General features: G+C 41.3%; 1 protein-coding gene across 1 annotated transcript in view; it reads left to right on the top strand.

Moving 5' to 3' along the window:
* LOC113036855 (cilia- and flagella-associated protein 337) overlaps nucleotides 1–10,013 on the top strand; it is a 38,254-nt gene extending 28,241 nt beyond the window's left edge. The window contains exons 12-16 of the mRNA XM_026193395.2: nucleotides 3,085–3,186; nucleotides 3,375–3,446; nucleotides 4,644–4,834; nucleotides 8,577–8,774; nucleotides 9,597–10,013. Of these exons, the coding sequence (XP_026049180.2) occupies nucleotides 3,085–3,186; nucleotides 3,375–3,446; nucleotides 4,644–4,834; nucleotides 8,577–8,774; nucleotides 9,597–9,725 (692 nt within the window). The 3' untranslated portion in view covers nucleotides 9,726–10,013. The remainder of the gene's footprint in view (nucleotides 1–3,084; nucleotides 3,187–3,374; nucleotides 3,447–4,643; nucleotides 4,835–8,576; nucleotides 8,775–9,596) is intronic.
* The last annotated feature ends 1,493 nt before the right edge of the window (nucleotides 10,014–11,506 follow it).

Raw genomic sequence — 11,506 nt, forward strand, 5'->3', positions numbered from 1 at the left:
TAACAAAGAATCATTTTAAAATTGTCTTTTGTCTTTGTTACTAGCAACCTGTCACAAAAACACGTTTTCCTCTGGTTTCTTTAGTTATATCTACAAAGACAAATAATCATCAGTATGTTTGGGAAAGTTCAGGAGAGACGTAGCACAGTGAGTGTCTACAGCCATCTGTGACACATGTTCTGGGCTCTTTCATGAACGGTTTAGGTAATTAACACCAGCATTAACTTTGACAGCTATTTCTGATTTCGTTTTAGTCAACCAAATACCATGAATCAACTGTATCATCTAAATCTACAGTTCACTCAATCAACTAAAATGTAACGTATAACAGTTGTTGTGTTTTTACCGGTGAGAGTTTCTCCACACACTTTACAAAGCTTTACACTTTATCCGGGAGCTTCCCCCTTCCTGTTTTTTGGCGGCAGATCAAATGTGCGCATCTAACCATACTGCAGATTACTACCGATCAGTTCACTCACTTCCAAACTCATTTTAATGCAAAACTTATTTAGTTCTGATTAGTTCTCATTTTTATTTGCTGACAATGAGTTTCAATACATTTCAAAGTATTAAAAGCATTCCTGGATAGAAAAGGACACAGTTAAGCTCTATCAGTCTCCCCAGAGCCTGAACCTCAACATTAGCGAAGCAGTGTAGATCATGTGGACAGAGAGCGGAACAAAAGGCAGGTGACGTCCAAAGAAGAGCTTTGAATGTCCGTTAAGAAGCCTGGAGAACTATTCCTGAAGACACCTTAAAGAAATGACAAGAAAGCTGCCTAAGAGATTTAGGGTTGTGTTGAAGAATAAAGGTGGTCATAACAAATACTGACTTTCAGCATTTGACAGTTTGCATACATTTTAATAAATCACCACCCATTTCCCATTTTCTGAGCAAAATATAAGCAACGAAGGGTGACTAGAAGTTTTTGCACAGAATTGTACGTCTGCCAGTCACTGCTGCTGTTACTAACTCTGACACTGCAGTCAGAAGTATAATAGTACTAAAGTATAGAGCTGCAGTTCAGACTACAGGTGTTAGAGCTATTCTTGACACTACGGTACATCTACTACCATCACTGCTGCTCCCATTGACGCTATTCTGCTGCTAATGGAGCGAAGCCTGTAAGCAACGTTAGACAGACAACCCATTCTCCTCCAGTAATATCCCAAACACAGCCCTTCCATTTGATGATCCATTTAAGCAAACTCTTTCTGCCACCACTGGGAGTTCAGGCTGTGTTGCAGAATAAAGGTGGTCATACCAAATACTGACTTTTGAGTTTGTTAGAATGACAAACCGTGCAAACGCTTTTCTTATTATATGTTGTCAAAGGAGCTTGCAAAGAAAAGCGTCTGGACTTCTTTAAGTTGCTTGAAGACGTTTCACCTCTCATCCGAGAAGCTTCTTCAGTTTTAAGGTCAAATGGTGGAGAGTCCCAGATATAAACCTAGTGGGAGTAACCCCCCACAGAGGGACAAAAGGACCCCCTGATGATCCTCTAATCGCCTGAGCCAAGGTGGGAAACTGGGCGTGGGTCCCAATCAGCCAGAGTTTCGGGTGTGTTCATTGTGAAACCTGGCCCCACCTTATCATGCGAATTCCTGAGGTCAGATGGCCCAGGATGTGAGTGGGCGTTAAGGCGTCTGGGAAGGGATCTCAAAACTGGATTATAGATGGCAGAGAGTTGGTGTCGTAAACCACCGCCTCTGTTCAAAGATGGTCGCTCACAGTGGACATAGATGGCTTCTTTCACTCCTCTTTCAAACCATCTGTCCTCTCTGTCCAAAATGTGAACATTGGCATCCTCGAAAGAGTGACCTTTATCCTTAAGATGCAGATGGACTGCTGAGTCTTGTCCTGTGGAGGTGGCTCTTCTGTGTTGTGCCATGCGCTTGTGAAGTGGCTGTTTGGTCTCTCCAATGTAGAGGTCCGAGCATTCCTCGCCGCACTGTACAGCATACACCACATTGTTAAGTTTGTGTTTTGGCGTTTTGTCTTTCGGGTGAACCAGTTTCTGTCTGAGCGTGTTGCTGGGTCTGAAATGCAGCGGGATGTCATGCTTGGAAAAATTTTTCCTGAGTTTCTCTGATACACCGGCTACATAGGGGATGACAATGTTGTTGCGTCTGTCCTTCGGCTCAAGACTTTTGCACATTGCTGTGCAGCGATAAATCTGTGTAGTACTATTTTGTGTACGTACGTCTTTGTATTTCTTGTTATTATCCCCAGTTTAAATATGCACTGTGATGTGTACTCTATGTATGTTGTCAAAATTGTGCAGGCTAAGTGCATCAAAGTGATTTTAAAAATTAATGAGGGGGATTAAAGCATCTACATCTTAAAGCTCAACATTGTGTAGATGATGCAGAAATCTGCTCCCATTCTCTCTGACCCTCTCTGTCTCAGCCGTACACACACACACACACACACACACACACACACACACACACACACACACACACACACACACAGGACATGATAAAAGTCACTTGAAATACAGAAGCTGGCCCTGGGCTGCATGAATAATGCAGCAGACTGGCACTCTCATAAACTTTATACCTCCTATTGCTCACACACACTCACCTCCCATAGCCAACACACTCCTCACACATCTCATTAAGTCCTGCTGTTGGACTGTTGAGCGACCTGATGAGATTCCTGCCGTTTTTGACAAACACATTGCCATGCATGTGCTCTTGCTTATATATAATGTAGATTACTTCAAAAGCACTTCTTCTTGCAGTAAAAGTTAGGGGTTGAGTGTTGGAACAGATGGTAGCTGGGGACAGATGTTGAACTTTATCTTTAGAGAAGTTTTTAGTGGCCAGCTTGCATGATTCAGCAGCAAGATAAGAAAGTAAGTGTGTGTTGATAAAAAGTTTTCTTTTGTGTGTGTGTGTGTGTATAGTCTTTGTATTTCTTTTACTGTGAAGACACTTGGTAAGCACAAGAGCTTGTAAAGCACAGGCGGTGAAGTTTACTATATACTGCCATGAAGCAAAGTACAGTTTTTAGAAGGTTTTTTTTGTTGTTGTTGCCAAGTTCTTCCTCTGTGTTTTGTCCCTCTTCTGATGTGAGTAGGAAGCTACCATGGCGAGATCATAGTGTGGAACAGCAGCACAGAAAAAGCTTTGAGGAAACTCCGGCCACATGACGAAGGGGAAGACTGCAAGAAGCAGCAAGGTGCCACTTTCAACGTTTCTGTAATTATTATTAGACGTTAATTCTTCCAAAAATCTTTAAAACAAGGAGAAATTAAGTTAATTTTTTTGCCTGTTTCTGTTTGCTTTTTCTTCTGTTCCTCATTCTCAACTCTGACACTGTGGGTCGTTTCCCCACTTCTCACTTCTCAACGTGCTTTTGAATGACAGAGGACTCGGAGAGCTGCGATGCCATCACCAGACTGTTCTTCATTCCAGGACGCACATCTGTAACAACTGCAGGTATAGATTGTGGACTCTTTAAAGTGTTATTTAAAGTAAGTCCTAAAAGATGTGGGAGGCTGTATGTTTGTGTAACGCTGTGGGGCAGCCTCAGCTCAGTATTAAATGTCAGCTGAGAGAGAGTGGAGAGAAAACTATTTTCACCCAAACAAATTCCGTATTTTGACTTTTCTAACTTTTCTCCTAACAATAAAGCCATCGCATTTGCAAATCAGCTAATTTCACCTACTTGCTGTGAGCCTCTTTAAGCATGCTTGCTGTAAAAGTGTTGTAGTTTGACGTGCCTGCAAAACCAAGAGCGGAAGCTGATGCAAACAATGAAGTAACTTTAAAGGCGTTCTACATTTTAAAATGCCAGATCTGCTGAATATATGGCCTTGCATTTATTATTATTTTTTATTTTTTTAAGGATGTTTTACACAGATTGTGTGTCTGGTGTTTACATATTTCAAATACAGTAAGGCTGTGTGGAAATACTGTACAGCATTTGCACATCACTGATCCTTTGATGTAGCAAGTTTTCGATATTTGTAACTACTTTCCTGCCAAAGTTTACTTTCCTGTATTTATTTAAAAAATTCCCTGGTCCCTTGACTTTTTAAATCCATTTAGATTTATTCTTGCTGTTAAGTAGCTGCTGCTGCTTTGAGCTGTAGCTGTTAGGTGCTTTAAAAACAAAAAAAACATGATCGGCCTCTGTGCCTGCTGCTGCTGCTCGGGTTTGCTGTAGCAATGAGGTATGTGGCTCTGTTGATGATGTTAGTGGAGCAGTTTTTTCTATGGGTTGCCAGATCCAGGGAGAACTAAACAAAGGAAGCCCTGGCCATGTTTATTGTTGACCAAAAAAATCTCATTGTCAGTCAGAACTTGTACAGATTTCTTACTAATTCGACTATTTCAGTGCTTAATGAAATATGTTGCTGATCTTTTTTCTTTTTTCAGTATCATGGATGTTTGAGATTCCCACTTAGCAACAATATGAGCATTTTTAATCCATAATTGATTTTGATTACATTTTAGACCACATGGGTACACTCTAACTGACTTATTGTAACTCTGTTTGACTTTCTCCTATTGGTACTTGTGGTGTTGCTACCACAGCATGCGTTTTCTTTTTCAAATCTAGTCCAAACACACGTCTAAAATAACCGATGCCTCTGGTTATTGCAGCCATTTCTATTTCTGCATTTCCATCAGGCGCTGCAGATTTGGTGTCCTGCGGGGGTTCAGGTACGGTCAGGCTCTGGAGCACCCAGCACGCCCGTCTGGTAGGACAGTTCACGGCCCACGAAGGGGACCTGGGATCTATTGTAATAGCTGTCAGTCCCTGTGGAGAATATTTAACCACAGCTGACAGGGAAGGGACAGTCAAGATATGGGACGTGAAGGTGGGTTTGTGCACAATTTTGTATATTGTGGTGTTAAAAAAAAGGAGTAAAAAAGAGAAAATGACGGAAACTGATGAAAACAGAGCCCGAGGGTGGGACAGAGATCAAGAGGCAGACTTTAATAGACAGTGAAGAAAGAGTGGACCCTGAATATTTCCATTAAATCAAAGCGTGTTGTTCACTCTGAAAATGACAGCCCTGCCTGTCATTGTGAAGTCTCAGCAGCTTGCTGGAGTACAGTGAAGACAGTCAATCATTTAGAAAATCTCCCCTGATGGATTAGTGGAGAGAGGTAATGCCTCCATCCTCTTTATTTTTTTAAAAAAAATATTATTTTAAAGCAGTAGAGGCCATTAGAAATGGATGAGATTTGTAATTGATTCCTTTTTTAAACAAAAGATATTGTTTTTGTAGACCACCTCGATTAAAAGAGGAGTAATGAGGAGTCATCACATCATCAGTAATGTCATCCACGTCCACTGAGATTCAGTTCATCACACGAGAATGTCCCACGCGTTTGGTCACTGAAGAGTTTTCATACCTCAGAGAGGCCTTTCGACTTTTTGACTCTTGTTATGAAGACTTGGATCGTGCCGTCAGTATGAAGCATAGCTGCATCACTGTCATGCTCATAATCACAGTAAAAGAACACCCTCTCGGGTATTATTGCCACAATATTCAGAGCTCAACTCTCTGTCACAGTTTATAAGGGGATGAATTCAGATGGGTACGTCTCAATTGGCTTCCAGTTTAATTTATGGAGATTTATGTATATATAGTTGAAGCTGGGCAATCTCAGTGCTCTGGTGGAAATTCTGTCCCTTCGGCTAGTATTGAGCGCACCTCAGAATCAGCTGGATAACTAACATGATTGCACAGTACAGAGTTGTGCGCCCAGACATTTCTCAGGTCAGTCGCAGGTGTCACCTTAAAATGATGTGCAACTTAGTTAAATAAGTTTAAAGTATTTAAAGTAACTGAAAATAAATGTTTTGTGCTTAAATTGTAACTCTTAACACTGAACTTAAATCTTGTAGTTATTAGGTACCCTCAGTGTTATCTTATTGTAACACATGAAACTCCTCCTATCTGAAAAGGTTCTATAAATAATAATGTAATTATAATGTTGCCTAGCAACCACCTAAGAATGGATAAAATGATCCATTTGTAGCCTTTATGCAATATCATCACTTTATAAAAGCATTTCATTTCAGTTTCAACAGACCAAATATAAATGATTAAAATACCAAACTATGATTCACCAGGTGTATAAACTGTAACTTATACAGTGGGGCAAAAAAGTATTTAGTCAGCCACCGATTGTGCAAGTTCCCCCACTTAAAATGATGACAGAGGTCAGTAATTTGCACCAGAGGTACACTTCAACTGTGAGAGACAGAATGTGAAAAAAAAATCCATGAATTCACATGGTAGGATTTGTAAAGAATTTATTCGTAAATCAGGGTGGAAAATAAGTATTTGGTCACCTCAAACAAGGAAAATCTCTGGCTCTCACAGACCTGTAACGTCTTCTGTAAGAAGCTTTTCTGTCCCCCACTCGTTACCTGTATGAATGGCACCTGTTTGAACTCATCATCTGTATAAAAGACACCTGTCCACAGCCTCAAACAGTCAGACTCCAAACTCCGCCATGGCCAAGACCAAAGAGCTTTCGAAGGACACCAGGAAAAGTATTGTAGACCACCTGCACCAGACTGGGAAGAGTGAATCTACAATAGGCAAGCAGCTTGGTGTGAAAAAATCAACTGTGGGAGCAATCATCAGAAAATGGAAGACATACAAGACCACTGATAATCTCCCTCGATCTGGGGCTCCACACAAGATCTCATCCCGTGGGGTCAAAATGATCACGAGAACGGTGAGCAAAGATCCCAGAACCACACGGGGGGACCTGGTGAATGACCTGCAGAGAGCTGGGACCAAGGTAACAAAGGTCACCATCAGTAACACACTACAACGGCAGGGAATCAAATCCCGCAGTGCCAGATGTGTTCCGCTGCTGAAGCCAGTGCATGTCCAGGCCCGTCTGAAGTTTGCCAGAGAGCACATGGATGATACAGCAGAGGATTGGGAGAATGTCATGTGGTCAGATGAAACCAAAGTAGAACTTTTTGGTATAAACTCAACTCGCCGTGTTTGGAGGAAGAAGAATACTGAGTTGCATCCCAAGAACACCATACCTACTGTGAAGCATGGGGGTGGAAACATCATGCTATGGGGCTGTTTTTCTGCCAAGGGGACAGGACGACTGATCCGTGTTAAGGACAGAATGAATGGGGCCATGTATCGTGAGATTTTGAGCCAAAACCTCCTTCCATCAGTGAGAACTTTGAAGATGAAACGAGGCTGGGTCTTCCAACATGACAATGATCCAAAACACACCGCCCGGGCAACAAAGGAGTGGCTCCGTAAGAAGCATTTGAAAGTCCTGGAGTGGCCTAGCCAGTCTCCAAACCTCAACCCCATAGAAAATCTGTGGCGGGAGTTGAAAGTCCGTGTTGCTCGGCGACAGCCCCAAAACATCACTGCTCTCGAGAAGATCTGCATGGAGGAATGGGCCAAAATACCAGCTACTGTGTGTGCAAACCTGGTAAAGACCTATAGTAAACGTTTGACCTCTGTTATTGCCAACAAAGGTTATGTTACAAAGTATTGAGTTGTATTTTTGTTATTGACCAAATACTTATTTTCCACCCTGATTTACGAATAAATTCTTTACAAATCCTACCATGTGGATTCATGGATTTTTTTTTTTTTTCACATTCTGTCTCTCACAGTTGAAGTGTACCTCTGGTGCAAATTACTGACCTCTGTCATCATTTTAGGTGGGGGAACTTGCACAATCGGTGGCTGACTAAATACTTTTTTGCCCCACTGTAAGTTACAGTTAACAGGTTATAAGTTTAGAGGTTTTATTTACTCTGCAAAACTAACAAGCCAAAGCAGTAAATGTCAGACATTGATTAAAAATGTACTTCATCTGCTTTAAGATGCCAATAGAGGCATTCATGGCCAGTTAGGTTACTACCAACCTTGGAAATGCTATCTGGGCCAAAGAGGACATCATTAGCTAATATGATTTTGTGGGTTATACAGGTTATCGTGGAAAAGTCACCTTTTACAGTGGGATCTCACTTTCATTGTACACTCCAGCTGCGGCAGCTCTGTCATTAAAAAGTTTACTCTTCAGGAGCCCCAGCTAAACATAGCCCTAAGTCTTTCTTTGAAAAAAGCATTCATCTCACTCTGTTATCTATGTTAAGCAAAAATATTCACAACACAAATCATCTCCAAAAAGTCAGATCTTTCCAGAATTTTACTGCACTGTAATATTAGCACTAACTAGCTTTTCTGCAGTGCAATATCAAGGATCTTCCTTTATTTCAGGCTTCTACATAAATCATCAGCTCGTGAGGTTTCATTCCATAGAATGCACAACACACTTCTCGCTCAGTCTTTTGGCATACTATAATCACCTATTATGTACTACATACAGTTTTATATGAATTAAGTACCTCAGTCTTTTAGTCATTTTTTATGTCTGCCTGCAAAATCTATGGTCACCAATAAAACACACAAGAAGTGGTAATGAGAGTGGTAAATCTGCCACTGTTGCCATTGTAACCTGCTGTGTGATTTGAGAAAACAGAAAGCTTAGCAACGGTAACTATGGGTGGCAAAGCTCAGCGGTTGTGTAATGATCTGTTCCTCTGTCCCTCAGTATTATTGCCTCACACCAGGTGAAGGAGTCAACAAAGAACTCCCAAAACTGCTATCTAGTTTCCATCCACACCTCGACCACGTGACTCACCTGGAGATGTGTTTACATGGCGATAAGCTCCTCCTCCTCTCGGCATCGTCAGACTGCAGTCTGGCTCTCAGTTACCTGCCTGGAGAGACCGTCGGTTTTTTCGGACAGGTAAACAAATGCACACAAGTGCAGCGTCTTGGGTTACGCAACACAACCTGCAAGTGTGTAATAAAGAGCTGGTCGGATGAAGATATTGTTCGGTGACACAGTGGCAGGCTAACGGCCTTATATCCTCACACTTGAAATGTAGAGATGTTCAGAAGGGCTCTGATAAGGCCTAACCTCCCTCTCTGCAGCATGCTGGTGGTTGTTAGCTTCCAGTTGACAAAATGAATGTGAAACCTACCATCAAGCCATGGTTAGGCGTGTGTGTGTCAAAAGAGACTCATGTGAAGTTAGCCTGCGGCGGTGTCTGCTGAGTGTTGCTTCATTTGAGTTTGCCTCAGGCCCATACACTCATTCAGTCGCACACACATTCACACAAATTCACTCCTATGATTTCATAAGAATACAAAGAACTGCACAGATGCATGAAAGCTAATACATTTACAGGCTCTCTACATTAAATTTCATGGTATGGAAATACGCTGCTTTCCCTAATATAATGTTTTTGAGGCAATAGAAAAAATTCAGTGCATAGTTCGTGTTGCTTTTTATACTTTAAGAAGTATTGTGCTACATTTTATTAATTCACGAAGCCTCATTAGATAACATTGTTCAGTATTTCTCAGGTTCTGCAAATAATACATATAATTTTACAGCCATGAGAAAATACAGACAATAACACAATTAATAATAATCCTGCAAACTCTAGTGTCAAAATCCAGAATACTCTTATCAATTCAGTGGAAAAGTCTTGGGGCTGCAAGGTCATCTTGCAACACAACACACTCGAATATTCTGCTCATCAGTGCTGTGCATGATCTGTAGAGTGATCCTTGGTGTTTGGAGAGACCTGGAACGCAACAGCCGCAACAGGAAGCGGAGCAGGACCAGAGTGACCGAGGAAGGCAAGAAAACACCGGACTAGAGATCACCTCTGGCAAGCAGCGAGACTAATGTTAACCAAGGACACGACTCTCCTGCAGAGCGAGGACAACTGGGGATAAAGGATCAGAAAAAGGCCAAAAGAGACAAAAGAGAAACTAAAGTGGTTGCAAGAGGAACTTTATTTAGCTGATTTGAGTTCTACATGATTACAGTTGTTTTATTCCTGGACTGAATAAGTACTTGAAAGAATGAATAGTTTGCTTACTTTAAAAAAATACACTGTAATGGTTTCGCTAAAGAAACTACAACATGTGTGCCAAATGAGTAGAAGAAAAATAAAAACACTACTGAATTGTAGCGTTTGGGCATTTTATTTTTATCCCTTAGGATTGTGTAGTGTGTGACAGTAAGTCGTCATGAATGCGTTTCATATCTGCAAAGAATGAAAACATTTAAATTGCTCCCAGTTCTGTGATTTTTATCACCAATAATGCTTAGAAAAAGATACTTCGTGAGATTACAGTAATTATTTTTTTGAGGTTGTTCTGTGTTCTAATACAAAAGTCAGTAAGAGTCGAGACAGCATTTACTGGTGTTCTCAGAGTCACTCTTCCAGTCATTGCCAATGCAGATTTTTAGGCTTTATGTATTTGACACCATACTTTGATTTTGCTGTTGTTCTGTGTCTTGTAATCAAAAGTTCATGCCACTAATGCAGATGGGACTGACTTGGGAATGACTGCTTGTGTGAAATCAGAAAATCCATCCATCAGTCCATGCATCGATAACTGATGATGTAACCGCTGAACTAAACCTTAAAGAGGTTGCTGAGTGGATGCGTTTTTTTTTTGGTTGTTTTTGCCTCATTTTGCAGTGCATCTGACTGTATATTAATCATGTTCGTGTGTACAGTTTTTCACCCAGAAGCAGGCAGTTCATTAGTAACTGGCAGTAAACAAGGATAGAAGAGATGGCTCCCATCCTTTGCCTGACTGGCCTTTCTCTGGGGCACTTGTTCTTCTACAGCTTTTTACTTCTTTGTTCCAGAGTTTTGGGAAATTTTGCAGGGCAGCACAGCACATAGTACTGTCACTTCACAACAAGAAGGGGCCTTTCTGAGTGGAGTTGTGCATTGCATTGGCCTATGACAAGCCCCCCAACCCTGAACTGGATAAGTGGAAGAGGATGGATGGAAAGAAAGAAGAAATTAATTGTGCAGTTTTTTTGTTGTGGATGTATCTTGCACCTTAAAGCCTTTGCACGACCACCAGACTGAAGGCCTGTGTGCTTGAGATGCAGGCGCATAACAGAACAGAACCAGTCTTTAAGCTTGTTTTAAGGTAAATGCTTATCCCACATTGCTTTATTACTGAAGGTCAATCACCAGCAGACAGTCCAGACTCCGGGTACCTAAATATCCCTCTAATGAAATTACCATGCTGTCATATGTGAATCAGTGGTATTCTTTGCTCTCTGGTATGTGCTTTAGTAGCTTGCACTGAAGTAGAGAAAATTAAACCTGGGACATTGCCCACTCTGTGCCAGCTGTTATTTCACCCATCATCGAATCTCATTGACTTCCATTGCTCTCTGGCTGCCATGAAATACTTCCTGTGTGGACGCACCTTAAGAATCCTTTAGATGCTGCTCTTTAAGTCACAAAATAGCATCAGCAGGTAACAGTGTGTCTGACCAAAAGTATAAGGCTCTGTTAAAGCCATGGTTAGTACAATTTATATGGTTTCTGTGAATCAATCCATCCACCCATTCATCTTCTTCCACTTATCCAATTTAGGTAGCCTATCACGGCTGTCATTGAGTGAGAGGAGGCATACACCCTGGACAGGTCG

Source organism: Astatotilapia calliptera, chromosome 14 (assembly GCF_964374335.1).
Source record: "Astatotilapia calliptera chromosome 14, fAstCal68.1, whole genome shotgun sequence".
In the NCBI taxonomy this organism is placed as follows: Eukaryota; Metazoa; Chordata; class Actinopteri; order Cichliformes; family Cichlidae; genus Astatotilapia; species Astatotilapia calliptera.